This window comes from Meriones unguiculatus, chromosome 17, assembly GCF_030254825.1.
Source record: "Meriones unguiculatus strain TT.TT164.6M chromosome 17, Bangor_MerUng_6.1, whole genome shotgun sequence".
Taxonomy (NCBI): domain Eukaryota; kingdom Metazoa; phylum Chordata; class Mammalia; order Rodentia; family Muridae; genus Meriones; species Meriones unguiculatus.
The window spans coordinates 16,868,702-16,894,295 of NC_083364.1; the positions used below are offsets into that span (position 1 = coordinate 16,868,702).

At 55.7% G+C, this 25,594-nt stretch overlaps 1 protein-coding gene and 1 long non-coding RNA gene across 7 annotated transcripts; one reads left to right on the top strand and one right to left on the bottom strand.

Moving 5' to 3' along the window:
• On the top strand, positions 1-24,449 carry Dazap1 (DAZ associated protein 1). 6 transcript variants are annotated; one of them, XM_060371108.1, is made up of 12 exons: positions 1-66; positions 10,650-10,690; positions 11,081-11,247; positions 11,438-11,503; positions 13,880-13,990; positions 14,670-14,718; positions 17,378-17,460; positions 19,446-19,599; positions 20,618-20,647; positions 20,798-20,938; positions 21,613-21,789; positions 23,589-24,449. In XM_060371108.1, the coding sequence occupies exons 3-12, from the start codon at positions 11,134-11,136 to the stop codon at positions 23,762-23,764; spliced, it is 1,101 nt and encodes a 366-aa protein (XP_060227091.1). In that variant the 5' UTR covers positions 1-66; positions 10,650-10,690; positions 11,081-11,133; the 3' UTR covers positions 23,765-24,449. The 6 variants fall into 6 exon arrangements, with proteins under 6 accessions (XP_060227091.1, XP_021497516.1, XP_021497518.1 ...); XM_021641841.2 differs by lacking the exon at positions 1-66 and adding an exon at positions 3,046-3,236; XM_021641843.2 differs by lacking the exon at positions 1-66 and adding an exon at positions 3,047-3,236 and having other exon boundaries at positions 23,592-24,449.
• LOC132648760 (uncharacterized) lies at positions 18,899-19,471 on the bottom strand. The gene is made up of 2 exons (XR_009587160.1): positions 19,344-19,471; positions 18,899-19,250 (listed from the first exon to the last, which is right to left on the bottom strand). It is a non-coding gene; the product is annotated as an uncharacterized LOC132648760 (long non-coding RNA).
• Positions 24,450-25,594: the final 1,145 nt, after the last annotated feature.

The following is a 25,594-nucleotide window of genomic DNA, read 5'->3' on the forward strand; positions in this document are numbered from 1 at the left end:
AGCGGGGCCAGCGGGCTGAGGCGGTGGGGTCCAGCCTTCTGCTACGGATGGGGACAGATCTGTGGGGTAGGTGTTTATAGGATGAAGTCCAAGCCCTGTGCTAGCGAGGCCTAGTCTTCTCCCACGGCTGGGGCCTAGCTTGCTAGAGACAAAGGAGGAGCCCGGGCCGAGCTTTCCGCTAGGGTTGGGGTTGGAGCTAAGGAAGCAGGGCCGGAGGGATAGGTGGTTGTCTGAGAGCTGAGCGGAGTTCGGCCTTTTACTAAGGACGGGGCGGAGCCTACGGGCCTGGGCGGGGCCTAGTTGTCTGGACAAGAAGTTGGAGCCTTGAGGGGCGGGACCTACATACTGGGTGCAGGGTTGGGCGGGACGCTTGGAGACTACCTGAGGAGCCAGTGCTGTGGAAGGTAACCTATGCTGGAAGCTGCAATGCTGTAGCTTCAGCTAGGAGCCGGACAAGATCCCTGGGCACCTGGCATTTGGAATGCTGCCTGACTTTATGCATTTGCCTAGCTAGCTCGCAAGGGTACTCAATTAACCGTCCCGCGGCCAGTCTGAAGAGGCTGTCCTCCTCGCTGCTCCTCCAAGTTGATTTTTCTATTTATATTTATCTGTTTACTTAGAGACAGGAGCTCACGAGGTAGCCCTAGCTAGCCTGGAGCTTGCGATGTAGAGCAGGCCTCGAACTCACAGAATTCTGCCTGATCCGATCTCTGAACTGTTGGGATTAAAGGCATGTGTCACCAGGCCTGCCTGGGTGTCTCAAGTTTAGACACGCATTGGCCCGATTTGGTCCAAGAAACCATCCCTTTCCCAGCCGCTACAATTCACAGGTGCCACTTACGGGCTGTACTTTCCTCCTAAGTCACTTGGGCATGTTGGGTTTAGCGATCTGATGACTTTTCCGAGTGCTGCTGAAAGAATGTAAAACTCTTTCAATGTTTAAGATATGCTACAGCAGTAACTGTTGATAAATTCATTTTGCAGATGGGGGAAACAGCTAAAAACTGGGAGTGGAGACCAGGCCTTCTCTTTAGAATCATGACAGTTTCCTTATTTATTTATTTATGATTTTTGAGACAGAGTTTTTCTTTTCTCTGTGTATCCTTGGCTGTCCTGGACTCACTTTGTAGAGCAGCTTGTCCTTGAACTCCCTGAGTGCTGGGACCATGCCCGGCTGTTGTGTTTTTTATTTTTTTGTGTGTATGGGGGTTGTGTCTGTGCACCACCTGTGTGCAATGCCCAGGGAGGCATGAAGAGGGCATCAGATCCCCTGGAGTTAAGTTACTGGCAGTTGTGAGCCCCAACATGAGTCTGGTCCTCTGGAAGACAGCCGGTACTCTGAACTGTCTCACCAGCCCCTTGCTTTTTGTTATTTTTAAACAGGTTCTCATGTAGCTCAGAATGGCCTCAGATGCCTACATAGCCAAAGGTGAGCTCAGACTCCAGATCCTGCTGCCTCTGCCTCTCCAGTGCCAGGATCCCCGGTGTGCACTGCTATGTCTTCCTGCTCCTTGAGGGGCAGGGGGCAGATGGATTCCCTGAGCTTTGTGCCTGAACCCCAGCCCCACCTCAGCCTCCACTGCTCCACTGCTCTGAGTGTTCTAATCCCAGCACTCCAGAGTCAGAGGCAGGGAAATCTCCAAATTCCAACCAGGGCTACTTAGGGAGATTCTGTTTCCAAACAATCACTTTTGGCCTGACTAGCAAGTAGCTTTTTCTTTGTCTTTGGTTTTTATGATCTGAGCTGTTGCAACCAGCACAGAAAGAAATTTGTTTATTTTGTTTTATTTATTGACTCAGGGCCACACTATGAAGACCTGGTCCCAGGTTGCCCTCAAGTTCAAAGTACTGTTTGTTTTGTTTTTTGTTTTGTTTTTGGTTTTTTTGAGATAGAGTTTCTCTGTGTAGCTTTGGCTGTCCTGAAACTTGCTCTGTAGACCAGGATGGCTTTGAACTCAGAGATCTGCCTGCCTCTACCTCCTGAGACTTGTGCCATCTCCACCCTGTTGCGAGGCATTTTTTGTTTGTATTTTGTTGTTGTTGTTGTTTGTTTGTTTGAGAAGGACTCGTGTAGCATAGGCTGGCATCACTGTGTAGCCAACCCAGGATGACCTTGAACTCCCGGCCTTCTTCTCCAACCTCCTGAGTGCTGGGATGACAGGTTTGCACTGCTATGCCTGTTTAGGTGGTGTAGGGCTGGAACCCAGGCCTTGTTCTGCCTGGACAGGTGCTCTACAAACTGAGCTATTACTCCGTTTTATTTGTTTACTTATTTATTATGTTATTGCTGCTGCTGCTGTTAATGTTATATATATATATATATATATATATATATATATATATATATATATATATATACCTTTTTGAGACAGGGAACTCTCAACGAGAGAGGAAGAGACAGATTATCCTAATGAGAAGATAGCCAGCAGACAATAGACAATAGTAAAATAGTTTGGCTGTCCATGTTAGTGGTACTGGGGGACAGTGGTTTAGTTATTTATTTATTTATAGCCAGCGAACTTGGTTAATTTTTACTTTGATCCCCATCGGGCTTTAACTGAATGACCTTGGACAGGTGAGTCAGCCTCTGTGACCCTCCGTATCATCTTCTGGGAAAAGGGAAAACCGGGAGATTGACAGTTCGGGGCATGAACGTGCAGCCTGCGTTATGCAACTGCCCCTGAGGGGCGACCATGGACTTTATCCCTCGTAGGCTCCCACGCAAGACCGAGATTCGCGAGTGGGGAAAGGGGGGAACCCACATCTGCGCCTGCGCGCGCCCTACACGCCCCGGAGAGCTGGGCGCCGCATGCACACGCACGCACGCACGTGGCTGCCTCCCTCCGCGCGCCTTCTGAAGACAGATAATGCAGAGGACTACATTTCCCAGAAGGCTTACACTCGATGGGGCGGAAGCGTGGTGCTCGGTTGGCCCTGCGGCGCCGGAGATGAGCCCTGCGTCCCTGCTCGTAAGCGGCCACGCACGCGCGGCGCGCCCCTGGCCCCGCCCCCGGAGGCCCCGTGCGGGAGCGCGCCGGGGCGTGCGCAGGGCGGCGGCGCGGCGGCACGGGGACGCGCAGCGACCGTTGGCGCGGAGGGAGGAGGTTCAGCGCCGCCGCCGTTGCGCAGATCCGGGCCGCGGCCGCGGGGAGGGACGAGCGGTGACCTTCCGGAGGAGCGGGGCGCAGCGGGCTGGGACGGGGCGCCATGAACAGCGCGGGCGCCGACGAGATCGGGTGAGGCCACGGGGTAGGACCAGGCCGGGAGCAAGGGAGGCTGGGGTGCCGGGCCGGCCGGGCCGGGACTTCACAGGAGAGCCGAGGTGCTGGAGTCGCCCCAAAGATAGCCCCTGGGTGACTGAAAGGACCCCAGATGGCAACTCCCGAGTGAGAGAAGCGCTAAAGGATAGTTCACCGGCCAGGGGTATCCCAGAGGATAACTCAGCAGACTGAGGGACCCTGAAATAATCGAGGGTGTTGAGGACCCCCTGAGTGGATTCCTGGAGTCCGGAAGGCACTATAGGGTAATTAGGGGTGCTGAGAGACCTCCCACAGGAGATCCGAGGTGGTAGGGAGTCTCCAAAGATGGACCAGGGCCCTTGGGAACCCCGAATATTAGATTGGCGAAACTGAAGGTCTCTTAAGAATATAGATCAAAGAGACATCATAGGATAGCTCTGGGGAGTGGGGCGTCCTAAAAGATAGATCACAGACCATGCAGACCTCGTAAGGTAGATTAAGGGATGCTGAGAGATCCTAAAGGATACATAAAAGGTCAGTGATAACCCACCATAAATTGGGTTATAGGTGCTGAAGGTTCAGAGAGATGCTATGGGATAGCTCAGGGATCTGAGGGGTACCCAAAAATTTCACTTGGTTGCTGGGGTTACCTACATAGAAGTGCCAGGATGAGGAGGACCACAGAGAACAGGTCAGGAGGTTGAGGGCTTCCTGAGTGGAGCTTGGGGCCAAGGGGTCTTCAGATGATAATTTTAGAGGTTGTGGAACTCTCCAAATGAGAGTTCAGGTGTTAGGGAGACCATCAAATAATACTTCACAAGACAGAGACACCAAAGGTTAGATCAGGTGTTGGAGACACCCCCTAAGTGGGGCCTGAGGGGCAGGGAGACCCCCCTCACATAAAATTCAGGGGGCTTGGAGCACCAAATAATAGACTAGTGGTCAGGGAGATCCCCCAAAAGAACTCAGGGTGCTGAGGGATCCTACACAGGAGCTAGGACTGAAGAGGACCCCCAAAGAATAGCTGGGGGTTAAATGAATTGGGGAGGGGGTCAGGGAAACCCTATAGAATAGGGGACCAAGGGACCCTCCCAAAGGATATATTTGGGTGTAAGGGACTCTGGGTTGAGCTATGGGGTCTGGGAGATACCAAAGGATAGTTGAGAGGAGGAGAGTTGAGAGGGCTGAGGGAACCCCAAAAGAGAGCCTTGGTTCTGTAAGAGACCATAAGCCATAGTTGTGGTTAAGGAAATAAGGAAACCTCTGAAGAGGAGCTCAGAAGCTGGGGGGCTCATACAGGCTAGTTCAGGTGGCTAGAGGGACCTCCAACAGAAGTGACAGAATTTAGAAGAGCCCAGTGGATAGTTGGAACCCCAAAGGACAGCTGAGGAACTCGGGAGATGTGAAGGGCTAACTCGGGGGCCTGGGACACTCCAGAAGATAGTTGGCTGAACTGGGGGACACAAAAATTGAGTCAGGGAGGTCCAGAAAGTAAGGAGTAAAAGAGAGCTCTGTTTTTTGTAAATTATTTTTGTTATTTGTTTATAGGATAAATGAAAGGCTGGGGAGACTCCAAATGAGAGCTCAGTGGTCAGTCATGGAGATACCAAAAGACCACTCCATGAGCTTGGGATTCCAAAGTGAAGTTCAAGTGGGGAGGGAGATACCAAATGATAACTTGGGGGACTAGGGGACTCCAAAGAATAGGCTAAAGTATAGGGAGAAGCCTGGGGACTTCAGTAACTCCAAAGGGGGATTTAAAGCCAGAGAGACTCCAAAGGATAGCCCCGGGGGTCCCTGGTGACCCCCAGAGGGGTTCTCCAGTGAGCTAAGGAGACTGTAAACAGTGTGTTAGGACTGACTATAAACAGTAGTTCAGGGGAGCTGGGAAACCTGAAAGAGCGACACAGAAGCCAGGAAGACCACCCCTCAGACTGCTTATCTGGCCAGGGGACCCAGAGCAAGAGCAAGCTTGAGGCCTGGGAGACCTTGAGGCCTGGTGGTGCGGAGACTCGCTTAGGAGCCTGGTGTCAGGGAAACCCCGAACAATAGCTCAGAATACAAGGGACTCTGTACAGAGTGCTGGGAGACCAGGAAACAAGGCTGGAGGATTGTAGGGGCCACCAGAGAACTGTTTAGAGCTCTGGAACCTTAGATGGGAGTCGGGGAGGTAACCAAGGAGTTAGAGGACTGGGGAGCCCCAGGTGAGGACTTTACTCTCTGTGATCAGTCAGAGCTTAAGGGATCCAAACAAACTTGGAATTCCAAAGGGACCTAGTCAAGGAGCCTGGGCTTTGTTGGGACCCCAGTGGGACACTTTAGTTCTCCTGGTAGGCCTTGAATGCCCCTCTGTGCTGCTTTGTAAATATTCTGGCCTGTATATTCTGTAAATATTCTCAGTAGCATCCTGAGGTTCTCCCTTCAAGTGCGGCAACGTGACAGGTTGGTGTACATGGCCAGGCATGCTGGAGATTCACTTTCCTACCCGCAATTTGTTGCACCTGGGCTGGGGACAGCGAGGCTCTCACACTGTACTCTCTCCCCCGCTGTATCATGGTTCCTTAGCAGATTTCTCTGCCTGTAGCAGAAGAGTCTGGCTGCTGCCTGGCAGACTTCCTGGGGCAGGGGGTGAACTGCCTGCTGTCCTCAGTGTTGGGTGTGCCCGGCACAGAGTACCCAGGCCTGGTGGGCGGTGTTTTCTCATGAGGTCGGCTTGGGGTGCACTTCCTGTGGATCTGCTCTAAGGAAGGGGGCTGCTGTGCCTGAGGCCTTGGCTGCCACCCGTGAGGGCAGCGGGCCCTGTGTGTGTCGTGGGGTCTGGAGGGCCACTGTGGGCCTGGCAGGCAGGTCACAAGGTTCTGGCTCTATCATCTCCTGCAGCCCTTCCCCATCACAGCATGGACCTCCAGGACACTCAGGTGCCATGCGCCGCCTCACAGGCTACTGGGTACTAGGAGTGTGTGCCTAGATTGGGCAGAACCTGGGACTCTGGGTCCCCGGGAGGCTACCCAAAGGGCAGGCTTTGTGCTTTACTTTGGTTTTGGTTTGGAGTTAGTTTCTTGGTGTAGTCTTGGCTATCCTGCAGTGTTCCATGTAAACCAGGCCAGCCTTGAGCCTACAGAGATCCACCTGCCTCTGCCTCCTGCATCGGGGATTAAAACTGTGTGCCCTACCACACCCAGCTTTTATTTACAAAGGGAGTGTTTTGTTTTGTTTGTTTGTTTTCAAGACAGAGCTTCTCTGTGTAGCCCTGGCTGTCCTGGAGCTCTCTTTCTGTAGACCAGGCTGACCTTGAACTAAGAGATCAACCTGCTTCTGCCTCCAAAGTGCTGGGATGGAAGCCATGTGCCACTACTGCCCGGGAAATTGTTTTTGTTTTTAGTGCTGGGAATGCACCCTAAAGTTGCAAATAGCAGATCCTCCATGTGTAGCAGTTGGGTTACTGAAAAAGCCAGCAGCTTTGCCCCGTCACTAGTCTTATGGTTGTTGTTTTTTGTTGTTGTTGTTGTTTTGTTTATTTGTTTTTCTAAGACATAGCCCTTGGTGGTCAGAAAGTTGTTACATAGACCAGGCTGGCCTTAGACTCAGGGACATCCACCTGCTCTGTCTCCTGAGTTCTGAGATTAAAGGTGTACCCCACTATGCCTGAAACTATATTTTATTATATATATATATATATATATATATATATATATATATATATATATAATATGTTGTTTGGTTTTCGAGGCAGGGTTTCTCTGTGTAGCCCTGGCTGTCCTGGAACTCTCTGTAGACCAGTCTGGCCTGGAACTCAGACATCCACCTGTCTGCCTCCTGCGTGCTGGGATTGAAGGCGCGCACCACCATGTCCAGCCTGCATTTCAAAATTATGTGTGTGTGTTCACATGCCCATGCACCGTGATGCACACGGAGAAGTCAGAGGACAACTTGGAGGGGTTAATTCTGCATCCTGAATGTGGTTTTCTGTATTCGGGTGTTAAGTCAGCCATGTAGGAGGTTCGTGCGTGGCCCTGCTTGCTGGAGCTCTCACAGGTGGCTTGGGAGGTGGGAGGGCTATGCCTGCAAAGTCTGCCCCGCATGTCAGGCTCATGCCCATGTTGAGCAGAGGCTCCTGCAGTGTGTCTGGATGGCCCAGGCCACTCTGCACTCCAGCTCCCACAGGGAAGAGCTGGGGGACACGGTGGGGGGAGTCCATCTGATAGCTGGCTTGCCGAGTGCTGTCACTGTCGCCTGGAGAATGAAAGGCAGGTACAGCAGGCATCCTGGAGGCCAGGCAGGGCTCAACAGGAAGGCCTCGGCTCCTCTGCCGGATGAAGGCCCTGGCTATCTGGGGCCAGTGCAGGCTGTTTCATGTGGCTGCTGGGCAGCTCAGGCTGGGTTGAGTTTCTTCTTGCTGCTCCACTGGCAGACCGGGGGATGCAGTGACAGGCCTGTGAGAGAGGGGCTGAGCTCATCCTGTATGTTGTGTTTCACCTAGAGGCCCCTCTGCTCAGTGTCCCTGCCCTAGGAACCAGCTGCCTGGCCCTGAGCCCTGGAGGACCTCCGCCCTCAGCCAGGGTGTTCTGCTGCAGGCCAGCTGCAGTTGCTCGGAGACAGCTTATTGGAGGGTGTAAGAGGAGGCAGGGAATGTGCTGGGGATCCTTTGCATGCGTCCTGGAGTACTTAGTGAAGATAAGTGTCCCCTCGGCCCTGGTGGCCTGCATGGTGCTGAGCGATGGGCCATGGTTCCACAGGTTCAGAAGACCCTGGCACGGGCAGCAGTTGGGAGTGCTCTGTTGTCAGTTCATTCGCAAGCCGTGGCTGGGCTGCCTCTGGCCAGGGCCTTTGCTCCCTGGCTGCAGTCCAGGGCCTGCAGATGTTGTGTTGGAGGTGCCTATTGTGTGCCTGGCTGTGGCTTTGAGCTGGCTCCCCAAGAACTCTTGAGGATCCATTTCTCTCTGGAGACAGTCTCAGGGTTACAGGCATGAGCGGCCTTGGGGAAGGAAGAGCAGGCACACTGGCCTGGAGGCCGTGGGTCTGTAACAGGACTGTTTCTCTCCAGGGGCTGCCATTGTAGGGGTTGAGGTTGTGTTTTGGGCTTTGTGACAAGTGTGTGTGTGCGTGGAGGACCAGCTGGGAGGGTAGGAGCACCTATTGGAAGTAATAGAGATGAGGCCCCTCAGTGATATCCTTGCGCCACTTCAGGGAACCAGCCTGGGGACAGGCAGTAGGGGCTGGCCCTGCTCAGGCTCATGGAGGGCTGAGGTTCTGGTTCCTCCATTGCTCTGTGTGGACCATCAGCCTCATCCAGAGGGACCAGGATTGGCCCTGTGCGGTGCTTGCCGCCATGTGCTGCAAGAAGCCTGCCTTTAAGGGCTTCTTTCTGGCCTTCAGAGCCTGAAGGGAAGTGAGGGCTGCAGGTTCCGGGTTTAGCAGCAGGATGTGGGGTGCAGGCTGCCCGATCATGGCAGGGTGCCTGTAACTGAGTTCACCAGCTCCCCCTGGAGGCACCTTGATCTGTGCTGTCACCCATAGCCTGCCCCACAGAGCGGAGCAGCCTTCTCTTACCCTGAGTCTGCAGGTGCTGGCTTCGCCTTCCCTCCACATCCAGCCTGGGTCTTAGAAGCCGGTTTCCTGGGGTTTGGTGCCTGGCCAACAGGCCCTCCCAAGGCTCTGGCTTTCATTTCTCCTTACTTGTTTGAATACTTGCCTCTACCCCAGGTTTAATTATACTTGACCCTACCCCAGGCTTAGAGGTTGAGTCCAGCTACAAAGGAAGTGAAATTTGCATCCTAGAGCCTTCCAGAACCAGTGTGAGCTTGGGCCTCTCTCACCTGATGGACTCTTCTGAGCCCGACATAGACCCTCTGCACACAGGCAGGCCCCGAGTTCTGCTTTCCTCAGAGCCAGGGGTGAGCAGCTTCAGGAACGCCCCTACGGGCTCCTGAAGGCTCCAGGAGGCCTAGCCCGCAGAATGGCATGTTACCTCAGACATGACTGAGAACAATAGACACGCTAACACACTGACACGTGGACGCCTGGGCCTGCAGCACCGCGGGCTGTGGATGTGCTCTGCTGCCTCAGGCCAGGAAGAGATGGGGCCTCACCCCCCGAGTCCTAGGTGCCCCTCCACGGCAGCTCTGCTGGCGACCCAGCTGGCTCTCCTCTTTTTTCTCCACACGCATGCCACCGAGCCGGGCACTGTCTTAGTCCCCGTGTCTGAAACTGCACCTGGGCCCAGAGGCTGGACCCATCTGACCGGTTCTTCCTCCTGTGCCTCCTGCTCTGTTAGGAAGCCCTGCCGCCAGCAGCTGGTGTTGTCAGAGCTGAGCTTGCTGTATTTTGCTTTCAGTGGGCATCTCATTGCGCTCCCCAGGTTGTGGCTTTATGTAAATGAGGCCGGGCCCCAAGCCACCTGCACAGTTGCCTAGACTGGATCCTTTGCACACATCTGGCTCCAGGAGGCCAGTGGGCTGGTAGCCTTGCCCTTAGCCCTGCCCGGCAGACTGGACAGGGCACCTTTCCCGCAACTGAGAAGGGAGGGACTTGTGTGATTACCCATGCTTGCCCGTGGCCAGCACCTTTGCCATGGGACTTTGTTTTGGGGGCAGGTTGGACCACTTGATGGCTCTTGTGTCTTGAAGCTTCTGGCTCGCATGTAGGGTCCTGGCAGTAATGTGCCTGTTTGTACAGCGCCCTCTGGTTTGTAGCCTGGCACTTCTGCAAGGTGGGAAGGTTGTTTTTGTTTTTAATGTCCGGAAATGGATGGTGGTGCTGGCTCTGGGGACTCCTCCTGCTCAGGGACTTGCCCCAGATATCGTGGCTGGGGTCGGCAAGCAGAAGCTCAGTGTGGTAGCTCTGGGGGCAGGCTACCCCAGCCTCCTGGGCCATGCCCCATGCCTCAGAGCTGGGGAGGGATTGAATGACTCCTGAGTCTCTGGTGCTTCAGGTGACATGGAGAATGCTCAGTGCCGAGACCCAAGGGCCATTTGATACAACTGCTTCTCTTCACCTGGATGCAGCTGGCCTTGGAGATTGTGCTGTATGTTATGGGCCTCAGGATGACGGGCCACTGCCCAGGCTTTGTTGCCCACTGTTGTCCAGTGGCTTTGTGGGGCCATGTCCTAGCTAGGGTCTTGTTCTAGTTGGCTGAGCATCTCTTGGGCTTAGGCCGCAGCTGCCCTCCTGATGATTAGTATCTGCAGAGCCTGGGCAGTGTGGCCTGTCATGGGTGGCTCTGTTCCTGGCAGTATGGCTCTGGCAGGGTCACCTCTGTGGCAGCCCGGTCTTATCTCTTCTCTGCTAGAAGCTTCACCGAGCTCTGTGTGCCCCACAGGCTGACTGAGCACATCCTCTTCCTGTGGACCTGGTGTGGGCGGGACACCCCCTGAAGGGTCAGCTGACCCTGCACTCTTCTTTTCCCTGCAGGAAGCTCTTCGTGGGTGGCCTGGACTGGAGTACCACTCAAGGTAGGGGCTGCGTTGTTGCCGCCGTGGATAAGCTTGGCTCTGGGGCCTGTGGGCCTAGGCCTGCATTCCTGGGCAGAGCTTGCCCTAAAGTCGGCATGCCTGGGTGGTAGTGGTGCCCTTCTTCAGCCCTGCACTGTTCCCTGCGGCTAATGCAACCTTTCCAGCACAAGACAGGGTGGCTGGGCATGTGAGTTCTCCATGGCCATCCGTACGCTGTGGCCTCTCTCAGCACTTAGCTGCCAGGCACCTTGGGTGAAGCTGGCACGCTGCAAAGGCATGGTCTCTGTGTGCATGTGTGCATGTGGTGTGTGCGTGCATACGTGTGTGTGTGTGTGTGGAGGCTATGACTAAGCTAGGGACACGTGTGCTTTTGTTCCCGGCTCTGAGCAGAGACTCTGCGCAGCTACTTTTCCCAGTATGGCGAGGTTGTGGATTGTGTCATCATGAAAGATAAAACCACCAACCAGTCTCGAGGCTTTGGATTTGTCAAGTTTAAAGACCCCAATTGTGTGGGGACAGTGCTGGCCAGCAGACCACACACCCTAGATGGCCGGAATGTAAGTGACTTAATGGCCCTCCCTATCTTTGCCCACGTGTCTGAATTAGTCGGCTCTTGAAGGTGGGGATGAGAGGGAGGAGCCTTGAGGCAACATGCCCTGGGGAGTGATGGGTGCTTGCAACAGGAGCCAGTCAACGCCCATGGCAGTGGGATAGCTTTCTGCTCACAGCTCTTGATATTTCCCACAGATCGACCCAAAGCCATGCACACCTCGGGGGATGCAGCCAGAGCGAACACGGCCCAAGGAAGGCTGGGTAAGGCTGGGCTGGGCACGGCTACCGTTCTCTCACTCTGCTCACTGACCCAAGGGAAATGGGATTCTAGTGGATGCTGGAGCCCTTGAGAGCTAAGTACCTGAGTCTTAGGCTGGGTGCGTAGTTTTACTAGTCCCACTTGGAGAAGACAGGGCGGCCCGTGCCCCTCAGCGGCAGGAGCCTAACACCTGTCCAATCCCTCCAGGCTCGTGGTGAGTGGGGCCAGATGTGTTCCTGATACGGTGCTTGCTCCACTCTGCACCTCAGCATTCTCTGCCTGGCAGTAGATTATGCCTTGCTTCCACATGGGCTGAGGTGGTTGCTTGAGGGGGAGTCTGGGTTATACACTGTGCGTGGTGCCTGGGGTCTCTGCAAGCAGCTCATTTGTTTGTTGAGATGGTCTCGGCCTCTCAATGCTGGGACCTTAAGTGTTAGCTGCCATTCCCGAATTACTTTCAAATCTATTTGAATTTTTTCATGGGTAGACGTTTTCTTTGCATGTATGTTTGTGCACTGGTTGAGTGAATGATGCCCAAGGAGCTAGGAGCTTGTCAGATTCCCTTGAACTGGAGTTGTAAGTCCCCAGTGTGGGTGCTCAGAATCAAACCCGGGTCCTCTGGAAGAGCCGCCAGTACTCTTAAACGCTGAGCCTCCTCTCCAGCACTTTGCTCTTAAGACATTGCCTCTGACAGGTGGGCTTTGAACCCAGGCTCAGCAAGCTGGTGCTGGTTGATAGCCCCACCCCTTCTCTTTTAGGAAAGCCATTTTCCAGAAAAATTGTAAGCCTAGCATAGCACTCAGCATACTGCCTGAGAACTGTTCTCACAGCCCTCAGCATGGGTGCCTCTGCTGTGGGCACTCTGGCACCGGCTGGCTCTGGCTGCTGGGGTTTTGCCCTGTAGGTCGCGCTCTTTGACTCCTCAGCATGGGCCAGCCTGGTGAGGCACACTGCACACATGAGCTCCTGCCTGGGTGAGCCCACTGTCACTAGCACAATTCTGCGCTCCCTTGCCGTCAAGTCTTACTGTGGAGCCCAAGCTGGCCTGGAACCCAGGGTCCTCCTGCCTTGATCTCTGTATGCTGGGCTGACTGACAGGCCTGTGCAGCCACAGCCAGCCCAGAAGTTGACTCTTTTAATCCAAAGCAGTTAGGACCATGGGGATCGGGCGGTCCTCACACAAGGGACAGAGTGTTAGAGTGTTAGAGCTATGGGCAGGAGAGGAGCAGTGGGGGAGGGCGAGGCGAGGCGAGGCTTAGGTCCTCCTTGGCTGCTCCACTGCCAAAGCTTTTCCAGGTCCCCTATGTCCCCAAGTTCTCATTGCCAGCTGGTATTCCTGAGACTGCCTTTGTGTTTTTCTTTAACCTTGCCAAAATCCCCATCTGCACTGGGAATGTAGGCCACTGGCGTGTAGTTCCTAGGATGTGGAAGGCTCCAGGTTCGTCCCAAGCCAAAAAAAAAAAAAAAAAAGAAAGAAAGAAAGAAAACACAAAAGCCTGTCTTCATATTGCAGGCTCCTGGCTGGCCTGCAGCTCAGACCCACCTGCTTCAGACATCGCGGGGTTGTTGTTACTGTCCAGTTTTTTTATTCCGTTTACTAGTTTGGTGTGTTGACATGCATGCCAGAGTGTGCGGACATGTTAGAGGCCAATTTGGCCTTGGTTCTCCTTCTGTGATGTGTGTCTCAGGACTCGGACTTGGATTAGCCTTGATGGCACGTACCTGGACCCACTGGGCCACCCTGCCAGCCCATCAGTGCAGGCTTTTTGTTTGAGACAGGCTCTCAGGTGAGCGCTGAAGCTATCCTGAGCTGTGGAAGCGCCGCCCACGCTCCCCTGCCCTGCTCACAGACCTTTCGCTCTTGTGGTCCGAGGCCGAGTGTGTGGCACTGAGAAAATGCCGCAGGCGCCTGTCTCCTAGTGTCCCAGGGTAGCATTGCGGTTTCCCGATGTGGTCTGGCTTCAGGTGACTCGGGAGCTGTAAAAGCTGGGTGGCCACAGATGGGAATGAGAGGTGCATATCTTTAGTACCAGCACTGGGGAGGAAGAGGCAGGTGGATCTTTTGATTTTAAGGTCAGTCTCATCGAGATGGTGAGTTTCGGTGGACTAGAAGTGCACGGTGAGACCCAGCCTTCAAAAACAAAAACCAAACAAAGCCAGAACAAGGAAAGGCCACACGAGGGGCAGGGCATGTGGTTCGTGTGTGTTGGCCCAACACTGGAGAGCCCCAGGCAGCCAGGACTGCCGTGAGCTGAGGGGCAGTGCGGCCTACGTAGCGAGGCTGTCTCAGCAGGAGCTGTAGAAGAGCGGGAAGGGTCATGCGGTAGCCAGCCTGGGGGGCGTCTGTCAGAAGTCGCTGACCCCCTCCTCCCTGACAGCAGAAAGGACCCAGGAGCGACAGCAGCAAATCCAACAAGATCTTTGTGGGGGGCATTCCCCACAACTGCGGCGAGACGGAGCTCAGGGAGTACTTCAAGAAGTTCGGAGTGGTGAGCTCTGCGGGCCCCCGTGGCCATTCCTACCTCAGCCCCTGGCGTGCCCTTACCCCTGCTTCTCCCGCCAGTGTTGCTTGGGGCATTGGGGAGAGCAGAGCAGTGGGCAGTGAGGAGCTAGCCATGCTGGGGAGGCGTGCTGCCTCGTGGCCAGGCAGCTGGCCCTAGTTAAACCAGGTCCCTGAGCCCTGTGTCTCCTAGACACCTGGCTTTATGCTCACATAGGGTTCTGCTGTGGGAGCAGCTCGCCTCCTGGTTCGAGGTGTTTGCCTTATCCCTGTGCATCTCCCAGAGGCTGGAACTCCTGGGTGTGGCCTTGCCCCTGGGACAGGATGGAGCCCTTTGCTCACTGAGGGGTTTGAGCAGCTGGGTGGGGCATACAAGACAGCAGGGTCCTTAGCTGTTAGGCATTGTGCTGGGTTATGATCATGCATGGCAGCATCCTGGTGACCCTAGGGCGGTGTGTCCGTTTGGCAGGGCATAGCACAGGCCAGGGGGAGACTGCCTGGCATCTCCCAGACCTCACTCCTCCTGGGACATGGAACCAGGACACAGTTGCTGGTCTGCCTTAGCAAGCCTCTCGTTTGGCTAGTGCCCTGGAACTGCCTGGAACTGGCTGCGTGGGTCTGTGGCACCTGCCTCCACAAAGCCTGTCTCATTCATCCTTTGTCCACAGGTCACCGAGGTGGTTATGATCTATGATGCAGAGAAGCAGCGGCCTCGAGGTAAGGGCTGAGCCCGTTCATCCTGACCCATGTCCTCCCCTCAGATGGCAAACTATCTCGCCCTAGACAGGCCAGGGTTGGATGCTGCACAGCCAGTGCCATTGGGCCACATGCCCAGACAGTCTCCATGCTTCCCACTCACATCACACATTGTTCTCACCTCCCTGTGGGACAGTCTGACCACTTGACATGAACATCCATCAACACAGCTGTTTAAAGGTCTTCCGAAGCACAGACTCCTTCCCTTCCTTCCAGTCGCCCCGGTCTGCTGTGTGACCACGCCAGGCCAAGCAAGGGCCCTAGACTCCATCCATCCCCTAACTGCCTACACTCACTCCACGCTGGCCAGGAAGCAGGTGACACCTGTGCTCTCCAGACCTTCTTTTTGTTTGTCACCCACATTTGTGGTTGAGTCCCTTTCGGGCCACAGTGCTCCACGCCACAGAACCCTCACCTCACCTCACTCTTGCTACCTTCACGCTATCTGTCCCTCAGTCCACACGGCCATCATCCACATGTCCCCTGTCAGTGAAGGTGCTGCTCAGGTGCCCATGGAGCCACCCCTCAGGAGCATAGTTTGCCATTTGAGCCTCCTCCACTTGTCCAGGACGCACTGCTCACTCGTGTGGTTTAGCTGTTAAGTCTTAGTCTTAATTACGGTAGACATACATGCTTAATGACGTACGTAGTGTCATAGAATACGGTACCGTTAAGTAAGCTGTCTCCTCTCTCTGTGATTGTCTGTGATTAACGATGTCTCTCTAGATCTCTCTCCAGGTGCTAAGTTAAGTCACACAGGTACAGGCCCGCCCGCAGTCAGAGGACGGAGCGGCTTTGCTCCCGTGGGGTGTAAACGAAGTTTCAGTGTGTTTGTCCCGCTGCTGCCTCTGACAGCGTTGTAGACAGCCTGCCCCGGCTCCTCCCCCACGACCCACGGCCTCTTGCACTGTGCCTGGACCCAGCTAGCCCGGTGGCTTCAGACACTCCCGCCGTTTGAGAGAATGTCAACTTTTCACATGTCTTCATCACTATGTTGTGTTCCAAATGCCGCCTGACTTTGCGAAGCCTCGGTGTGCAGGACTCTGAGGGCAGCTCCTAGGTCCTCCCGTCCACGGCTGGCACAGCTGCCGCCGCCCTCCTGCCGCCCAGCCTGGCCAGACCCAGCTAGTGTTGCTGACCCTTGCTGGAGGGGCAGCAGGAGCTGGGTCAAGAGCCTCGGGGCTGGCGTGTGGGCCTGTATCCCCTGGGGGCTTGGAAGTGTCCCAGTGGGTGGCAGATGGCAGCGGTTGGGTCAGCAGGGCCTCTACAGTACCTCCTGTCTTCTTGGCTTTACTGACTCCTTGAGGGTCTTGGTGGGTCTCAGCATCCCTTTCCCTTCCTGCTCTGTGTCTGCTGACTTGATAGCAGGCCATCTTGTCCCCCAGACCTCTTGATCCCTGAGCACCTGTCTGCAGTCTCCTTTACTGTCCTCTGTCCCTGGTCTTGTCTCTTCAGCCCCCAGCTCCTCTAGAAGTCACCTTTCCCGTCCATCTGCCTTCTCTCCTGCCCTGGCGCATCTGCATAGGACAGCAGGGTCCCGAAGCCCCTGGCCTTCTCTGCGCCTCCCCCTGCTCCCTCAGCTCCATTCTTCCAGCCTGCGTCTTTCCTGCCACGTCCTCTTAGGGTGACTTTTCTGGTTCAGCCCCAACACCCCATCTCATCAGCTTGTGTCCTGTCCCCAGGCCACTTCTTCCCAGCTCCCCTGTCACAGAGCACAGGGCACCTTTGTCACATCCTTCCGTCTCCACCGTAAAGTTCTCTTGGCGCCCTTCTGGGTGCTTCTGTCTTGAGCCCTCCCTCGCCCTTTGTCCCTGAGGTCTCTGGGCCTGAGCGCTTGAGGAGATATTAGTGCTCGTTATGTCCTCGGTGGAGGCCAGAGGCCCTGTCCCTCCTGCCCCTAGTTGGGTGGCCGCGCTTGCCCAGACCAACCAAACTTCGTTTATACTGCCACTTTCTTGTGTTTGGGAAATGCTAAATTTTTTTTCCTTTGAAGTTTTCTTTTTTTTTTTTTTTCCTTTTTCTTTTTTCCTTTTTTTTTTCTTTTTTCTTTTTTTCTTTTTCTTTTTTTTTTTTTTTTTTTTTTTTTTGATGACACCATGCCTCTTGCTGTTGCTGCTGACAGCAGAATTTGACCTGCTGGAACCTGTTGTGGCCTGTATCTTTGTGTATTATCTGTATTTACCTATAGCGTATGTGCATAGAGGAATAGGACTGTTAGCTGTAGGACTCCGCGGGCTTAGCCAACAGTGTTGGGTAAGCCTGGCGAGGCACGATAGGAACTGCACTCGGTACCGCCTAGAACAGCGGGGGCTGCTGTCAGCACTAGCTGCGAAGCGAATTGCAAACCCCGGGGGAGAAGCTGGGTTTCAGAAGAGCCAGAGCACACCACACACACACCCTCCTCCCAGTCACCCTGGTTCCCCGTGGCCACACACGCTCAGCCCGGAGAAGGGTGAACGGCACCGATTGTCCCTCCCCCTCCCCCCGACCTGGCCGTAGCGCCTCTGCACACAGGCTGTGTCTGAAGCCCAGCTCCACCCCGTGGCCGCCCTGATACTGTTCATCATCCTGTTTGTGTCACACGCCCTGCTACCTTGATTCACTCTTCGTCGTTGGCTAGGTTTTGGATTTATTACTTTCGAGGACGAACAATCAGTGGACCAGGCTGTCAACATGCATTTTCACGACATCATGGGCAAAAAAGTGTGTAGTTGTAGTTTTATTTTACCTTAAGACCAAGCCAAGCCTTAGGCAATGAGGGGTTTCACTGGAGAGTGGGGACTCCCAGCAGGATGTGTAGGGGGCGCTGTCCCTGGACGGGGGTGGGGTGGGGCAGAGGGAGGGCCCTGGGAGGGGGCCCTTCAGTGAGACCCCAGTGTTGCCTCAGGCTCGGTTTCCATGACCACTCCTTCAGATGTGGCCCAGCCCCTTCTGTAACGGTGACATTAATGGGATGAGCAGGGTCCCCGCCAGCCGAGGCCCAGCTCCAAACTGAGCACACTGAAACATCCTGAAGGATTGGTTTTCTATCGGGTCACTTACTGTGAAACTCCGGGACCAGCCACATGCTCTGATAGCACTTAACCACGTGCAGTCAAGTGACCTTTGGTGTTCCGTCTTCATACTGTGTTGCTGCCAGAGTGGGCAGGGCAGACCCAGGGCCTCCCAAGATCCCAGGCCTCAGCTCTTTATGGCCGCATGCGCAGGGTTCCCATTTAGCCCTCAAGTCCATGCTAGCCACCTTAGCATGCATGGTTGCCCTGGCTGTGTCAGGCCCTAGCCTTAAGACTAGCACCCTGCCCCGCCCCCACCTTCCCGGCCACTCCTGTGGCTGCCTGTGCTGGGCCCAGGTGCAGAAGGCATCTCATGCTCTGGGACTGTGCAGTGACCCAGGCTGTGGGCTTCAGGCTCTTCCTCCTAGACGGAGCCCAGTGAGATGGGCAGCCTTGTCCTGACACTTGCTGTGGCCTCGGTTGAAGCCAGCATGCAGGCTGTGGGGCACAGTAGCTGCCAGCAGTTCAGAGGGTGCTGTCTCTATGTACTGTCCAGGGTCTGTCCCCAGATCCCCTCCCCTAGAGACCCTAGCCTGCCCATTGCTGACCTTTACTGGTCACTGCAGCTCCTGGTGGACTCTTATGTGTCCAGAGAGCTCGGCCTGCATGGTGATGAAACCCCAAACAGAGAAGCCACAGCCCAAGTTCCCCAAATCTTGGGCACAGACTGCTCTGTAAGCAGGACGAGTCCTCAGGGGCTGCAGGGGCTCGCTCTCTCCAAGCTGTCCCTGCTTTCACACTGCCCGGGCATTCAGCCTCTGCTTCCCACCAAGTTGCCACCACCGGGACAGCCCTCGGGCTGGGGTGGGGTGGGGGTGGGGCTGTGCTTCTGCTGGGAAATGGGGAGGCCCGAGTGCTTAGCCCCTCTCTCAGGGCCCTACAGGAGCCTGTGTTCTGGGCCTAACCCTGGCTCCGCAGGCGGCCTGGGCAGGGCCTGCTGAGTTGTGCCCTCAGCAGAGAGGGAGGTTGTCCTTGCACCCTGGCCTAAGTAGGTCATGCACACCAGCTTCTGTTCGGGCCCTGTCTGCTGTCCCCTGTCCCCTGCTGGGCCAGGGCTAGGCTGCTGCCAAACACAGTATGAAGGTTGCTTACTGATCCCAATGTCCATTTTATTGCATGTTTGTTGACTTTTTTGTTAGCTGTATTGTAAGGCTCTTACATCATTCCCTCTGACATGCCTTTGAGTTAACTGAGACTCTTTAAGCGTTAGCCTGGGGAAGGTAAGTCTTTATCTTCCACTAGACATTCTAAATAATCGAGTCAAAGCCAGCGTGTTTCTCAGGTATGCGGGGGCGGCGGGTGGGCTCGGGTGGAAGGAGACTGCCACCAGTCTGAAGAGGGCACCCTTGGCGCCCCGCCTCGCCGTCTCCCGAGGGCTCTTGGCCTCCTGCTGCTTGCAGTGGGGGGGCACAAGGCGTCTTCCAGATGCAACTGTGGTACCTGAGAAACATTTTTTATACCAAGAAGTTAAAGAGCAAACTTTTTTAAAGAAAGAAACCTACTGGCCTAAGTAAGCTTATCTTAAGTACTCACTTTAAGTCGTAAGGTGTTAAGTGTAGTTGTAAGCCACCACGGGTGTCTGCAGGGCAGGGGCGCCACCGCGGCTTCCCCCTAAAGTGCGCTTGCTTTGTTTAGGTGGAGGTTAAACGGGCCGAACCTCGGGACAGCAAAAACCAAGCGGCAGGCCAGCCAGGAGCCAGCCAGTGGGGTAGCCGCGTCGCGCCCAGTGCAGCCAACGGCTGGGCGGGTCAGCCCCCGCCCACATGGCAGCAAGGATATGGCCCACAAGGTAAGGCTGGGCCCCGCTGAGACAGGCATGGTTTTGCCCCGCTAGGGCGTCCCGGAGGTGGTGACTACCTCCCTGCTCCTCAGTGCTGGGGCAAGCACCCCCGCAGAAGCGCCGGCCCTTGAGCCAGGCTGCAAGAAGCTCCAGGGCTGGGTGTGAGGCCGCTCTTGAGTTGTCCTCGGAAGACCATGTGATGTCACTTTGACCGAGTGTGTCACTGCCTCTGCCTAGTCCCTGGCTGGCAACAGTGAACATAGGAGCTTGGCAGTGGCTGCCCAGGAGAGCCAAGTCCGCAGGTGGCCCCTCCTATTTTCTAGAATTTTCCTGTTTGACCTAAGTAGAGCATGAAAGTTCGTTTCCTTCAGTGCTAGAGGTGCGCTGAGGTCACAGGCCGAGTTGAAGCTGACTGCTGACGCCGCAGCCACGGGGACAGTCCCTTCTTTACCTTTCTCCTAGAGACAGCGTCACTGTGGCGCCCGGGCTGACTTCACTTTCTAGCCCTCCTGCCTCGGTCTCAGGGCCAAGCTGGCAAGCCTGCACCACCCACCACTGTCTGTGCGGGCAGGGCAGGCTTCTCGGCCACCCTGAGTCCTGGTGGCCCTGCATGGACCTCCGTCCCTCTGCTGGGTGAGGGGCGGGGCTCTTCCTTCAAGAGCCTCGAGCTGCCTCAGCAGGAATTGGATCGCTGTATCTGGGTGCCGAACCCCGAGGGACCCTGTCCGTGCACTGGGGCTTGGCACAGCCCCGTCCTGTAGTGTCCGCCTTGTTCTGACAAAAGCCACTCGGCTCTGGCTCCGGGACAGTCTGGCAGAGCAGCGGTGGGCACTCGCGTGGCCTGCTCTGTGGGCAGCAGAGAGCTGCGGGCCTGTCGCCTGGCTCCTCTCTTTCCTTGGGCCACGGACGGCCCTTCTCTCCTCCTGAGACTCTTGAGAAACTAGTGCATATGCCTAGGAAGTTGTGGCAACACCAAAAGAAGTCACTCTGACAGACTGACCGGCACCTTCTCTTGTTTTCTGTCTAGGAATGTGGGTGCCAGCAGGACAGGCCATTGGTGAGTCAAGAGTGGAAGTGGGCCAAGTGCATGCCGCGGGCCTGCTGTGCTGTGGGCATGGGGTTGCTAGAGCTGGGAGGACACCGTGGATTGGACCTGGGTCGGGCTGTGCCGGGGCCTTACCCTGCCCTTACCCCCTCTATGTTGCAGGTGGCTACGGCCCACCCCCTGCGGGCAGAGGAGCCCCGCCCCCGCCCCCACCCTTCACCTCCTACATTGTGTCCACACCGCCTGGAGGCTTCCCCCCACCGCAGGGCTTCCCACAGGGCTATGGCGCCCCACCACAGTTCAGTGAGTGCTACCCCAGTGGGACAGACCCCATGTCAACTGTCACCCCATCCTGCTGGGTCTGCAGTGACTGTGACCCGCGCTCATCCCCCAGGGCTGAGGGTTCATGGGATGTTCTTGGATTATTGGGCTGTGCTGCTTTAGGCTTAGGCCAGTGATGGCTAGGCGCCAGGCAGTTGGTGTGTGCTAGAGCTCTGGGAAGGAGCTGGCCCAGGACGCCCCACTGTTACTCCCAGGGGGGCAGATACTGATAAGGCCTGCAGCCCGTACTGCCCGAGGCAGAGCAGCCGGCTTAGGTTCAGAGCACCTGCCTATCTCGCCTGGACCTCACGGACACAGCCGGCTCAGCTGGCTGACCTAAGCAGTCTGATGCTGTGGTCAGTGGTGGTTCTTTCCTTCTGGTGCTGGGGTGGAGGCCAGGGCCTGCTGGGGCTAGGCAGGCGTTCAGCAAGTAGCTGCCCTAGCCCTAGGAGTGGCTAGCTGTGGCTTCCCGGTTTAGACCTAGAATTCCTGGCCGTGTACATTGCTGCCTGGTGCTGGGGTCTGGGCTGTCCTTAGCAGCCCACCTCGCCCGGGCCGCTGTGGTGCCTGGTACAGTGTGCCTGCTGGACACCGCATAGACTCGGCTGTGCCGCTGCTGCCAGCTCTTCATCCTGTTCTTTCTTCTGTCCCTGCAGGTTTTGGCTACGGGCCTCCGCCCCCACCCCCTGACCAGTTCGCCCCTCCAGGGGTCCCTCCTCCACCTGCCACCCCAGGGGCTGCCCCATTGGCCTTCCCGCCACCTCCATCTCAGGCTGCCCCAGACATGAGCAAACCCCCAACAGCCCAGCCGGACTTCCCCTACGGCCAATATGGTAAGTGGCTGTGGCCAGCTGCTCCTGAACAGGCAGGCGCAGGAGAGGTCACCAGGCTGGATTCTGGGCTGCCGTGTTCCGTTTGATGTCCCTGTGGGGCAGCTGGCTCCCAGAGGTCCTGTTGAGCCTTAATGAAGGCTCTCTACCTTTCACCACTGTCTTCTGGGGGAGTCCCTCTGTGGTGTAGCCAGAGGCTAGGACAGGTGTGTGGGCAGAGCTGGGTGGGCTCTTGTGACTGCTGTGTGTGCTGGCTGCCTGGGAGCTTCTGCCTGCCCCTGCCCTTGTGGAGCCAGTGCCAAGGCCAGCCTTCGTCAGGTGGGGGGAGTGGCCAGTCTCTGCCCTGGCCACCTCTTCTGGCACCAGGGCCTCGTCGTGTTTGATTTGGGCTGCTGCGGAAGGCTGCTCCACCCCTGCCCCAGCCTGGCTCCTCACCCTGCTGCAGGAACCCTCGCCTCACCAGGCTTCTGCACTGGGTTTGAATCTTCTCTCTCTCACAGGGCCTGGGCATATGTCCCTCTGACTGACATTCTCAGTCATCTTTTGTTTTGTTTTGTTTTGTTTAAGCTTTACGTTTAGTGTGTGTACATATACAGTCCAGGGCCCCTCGTGCGCATCACCCTGCCGGCCAGGAAGCGCTCCACACTGTCTTGCCAACCCCTCCTCCTTTGTGACTTTTTTTAGAAAGAGGCTCATTCTCAGCTCGCTCTGTAGCACAGGCTTGAACTCTAAATGAGGTCTTTCTGCCTCAGCTTCCCGAAGGGCGTTGGTGACTTCTGTGCTCCACCACACCCAGGTTGGTTTTGTTGCTGGCTAGTCTTGAGCTCACAGACCTCCGCCTGCCTCTGCCTCCCCAGAGCTGGAATTGATAGCGTGTTCCTCCACGCCTGCTCCTGTTTTATTTTGTTTTTGTAGAATGAAATTTTCTTTGTAAAAATTATTTTATGTCCTGTGTACCTGGGTGAGTGTGTGTGCACGCAAGAGCCCTCTGAAGCCAGAGGGGACCTCAGGTCCTCGGAAAACTGCAGTTCCTGGCCCCCGTGAGCTGCTTGTGTGGTGCAGGGACCTGAAACCGCCGGGGTCCTCCGAGAGAGCAGGCCATGCTCTGCACGGTGGACTCACTCCTCCAGCCCGTGTCACCCATGACTAGCGTGTGGGTGCTCACGTGGCCTGCTCACCTGACGCTGATGTCTGAGCCCTGGGAAGCCCTACTGTACTGTGGCCGCCGTGGGCTGTGTCTTTGTGCCTGCTGTAGCTCTGAGCTTCACCCCTGGGGAGTTGCCTTCTCCCTGAGTCTGGGGACATGCTTTCATGCACCTGTGGTGGGTAGGTGCGGCCTCTCTACCTCTTTATTCCCTGGAGTACAAGCCAACCACAAACCCATGCCATAGCCCAGGTCCACGTGTGCTGGTGCTCTCTCTGGCTGGGGAGTCCCGCCAGGCTCGTGCTGCCCACTGGCCAGGCAGGCAGGAAGTGGTGTCAGTCGACTGCCCTTCACAAAGCTTCCCCCTGACAGATTGGCAGTGTCTTGTTCAGGGATGCTGGGCTTAGCTGAAAGGGTTATTGGGAAGTTAGGTTGAGCTGCACTGTGGGACTGAGTGCCCTGGAGCTCCCCAGTTCTGCTTCGTGTGTGGGATGCATGGGGCAGGGTGACAGGACACGGACAGGACCGTGGCACCACAGACCCCAGGCCCGAACACCAGCCCTTTTCCTGGGGACAAGAGCAGGCAGGGACGCTCTGGCAGAAGCCTGGGGCAGGCCGATGTCCCAGACCCCTCCGAGCTAAGCAGCCTCTCTCCCAGCAGGTTACGGGCAGGACTTGAGTGGCTTCGGCCAAGGCTTCTCGGATCCCAGCCAGCAGCCTCCCTCCTACGGGGGCCCCTCGGTGCCGGGCTCGGGGGGTCCCCCCGCTGGTGGCAGCGGCTTCGGACGCGGGCAGAACCACAACGTTCAGGGCTTCCATCCCTACCGGCGCTAGCCAGGGGGATGGTGCCAGGGCAGGATTCGGGACTGGTGAACTCGTGACAATCACACACAAAATAAACGACCACTTGACCTGGGGGGGAGCGGAGGCCGCGTCTGGACTGAGGTTTTAAATATATTTCTTTTCTCTGACCCATCAGCACAATAAAACACGTCACTGGTTCAACAACAGGGTTTAAAAAACGCCTTCAGCTTTAATTCAGAATTTCAGGTTTCTTTTTCTTTCTTTCTTTTTTTTTTTTTTTTTTCTTTTTGAGATTATTTTCCTGAGCCTTTTGTTTTACCGTATATTGTAAACTTTTATGTTAAAGAAAAAAATATACATTTACAAATTGTGAGATTTTTAAGAGAAATTTTCTACGATGTATACTGGCTTATTTTTTAATTTAAAGCAGGGTTTGGGTGTGGGGAGAGGGGACCCTGGCTCCCGCCAGTGTGGGCTGGGGCTTGGGCAGAGACTACTGCGTGCGTTTGGTTTTTTTGTTCATTCCTTGCTTTGAGTGGCTCGTGTGGCTGAGGGTGCCACAGGGCCCCTGGCCCAGGTGGCAGTGCTGAAGTCACGGGTAGCCTGGGCCCACACAGGTGGCAGGCAAGGCCTTGCTGGAGGCCCCTCAGCAGGGCTCAGGTTCCCATTGGCCAGTTTGACCCGGTTTGAATAAAGCAGCGTGTTTGGATCAGAACTTGAGTGCTGTCTGCTGTGTCTGTGACTCCGGCCTGTCTCCCTCTGTCCTTCCCTGTGTGCTTGGAAGGGGCCCATAAGTACCAGATTGCCAGGCCCTGCCCTGTAGGATGGAGGTGCGGTGTGCCCTCAGCAGGCAGGAGACAGCACTGGGCATCCGGCGTCCATCTTTGGCTTTAACGTGACTCCACACAGGTACATTTAATACTTACGTGCACTTATTTTGATGTGAGGAGGGCTTACATTTGCCGGGGTCCAAGGGCGGGCCTCAGGCTGGTTCTTCCAGCTGTGCGCAGGTGCTGGTCTGCCCCCATGTTCCGTGCGTGTGCAGTGCTGTCCCCACAGCCACCAGAAGGTGCTGGGAATTGAACTCGGGTCCTCTGGAAGAGCAGCTGGTGCTCTTTTTATTGATTGTGAATCTCACATGGCTCCTCAGCCCTGCTCATCTATTCCATATCCGCCCTCTAGCTTTGCAACCTCCCCCCCCCAAAAAAAAAAAAAAAGAGGGCTGGAGACAACGGCTCAGAGAGTAAGAGCACTGCCTGTTCTTCCAGAGGTCCTGAGTTCAATTCCCAGCAACCGAATGGTGGCTCATGACCATCTATAGTGAGATCTGGCGCCCTCTTCTGATCTATAGGCACACATGCAGGCAGAACACTGTATAAATAATAAATCTTAAAAAACAAAACAAAAACACTACAATTTAACGTAGGATCCATGAGGGGCAGAAAACTAGAACCAAGAAACCTGCCGGAGTGAGGAACACGCAGGGATATGAAGCGGCAGCCTGGGTTCAGGGACTTGGATGAAAACATATCCGAGTGTGGCTCAGATGCAAGGCTTCTGTCCAAGTGTCCCTGGCCCCAGCCTGACTCCTCTGAGGCAGGGCCTTTCTCAGAGTGTTTATAACCTTAACAGGGCTGTGTACATATACGGGTCAGTGCACATGGATGCTGGCATTGGGGCAGGGACATCAGACACCTGGAGCTGGAGTTAAGACAGTAGTCTTGCCGATTGTGGTGGGGCACACCTGTAGGATTTGCTGAAGGAGGCAGAGGCAGGAGGGTCACGAGTTTGAGGCCAGCCTGGGCTATACAGTTAAAAAAAAAATCCAGCTGTCCTTCCTCACCATCTCCACAGCACACA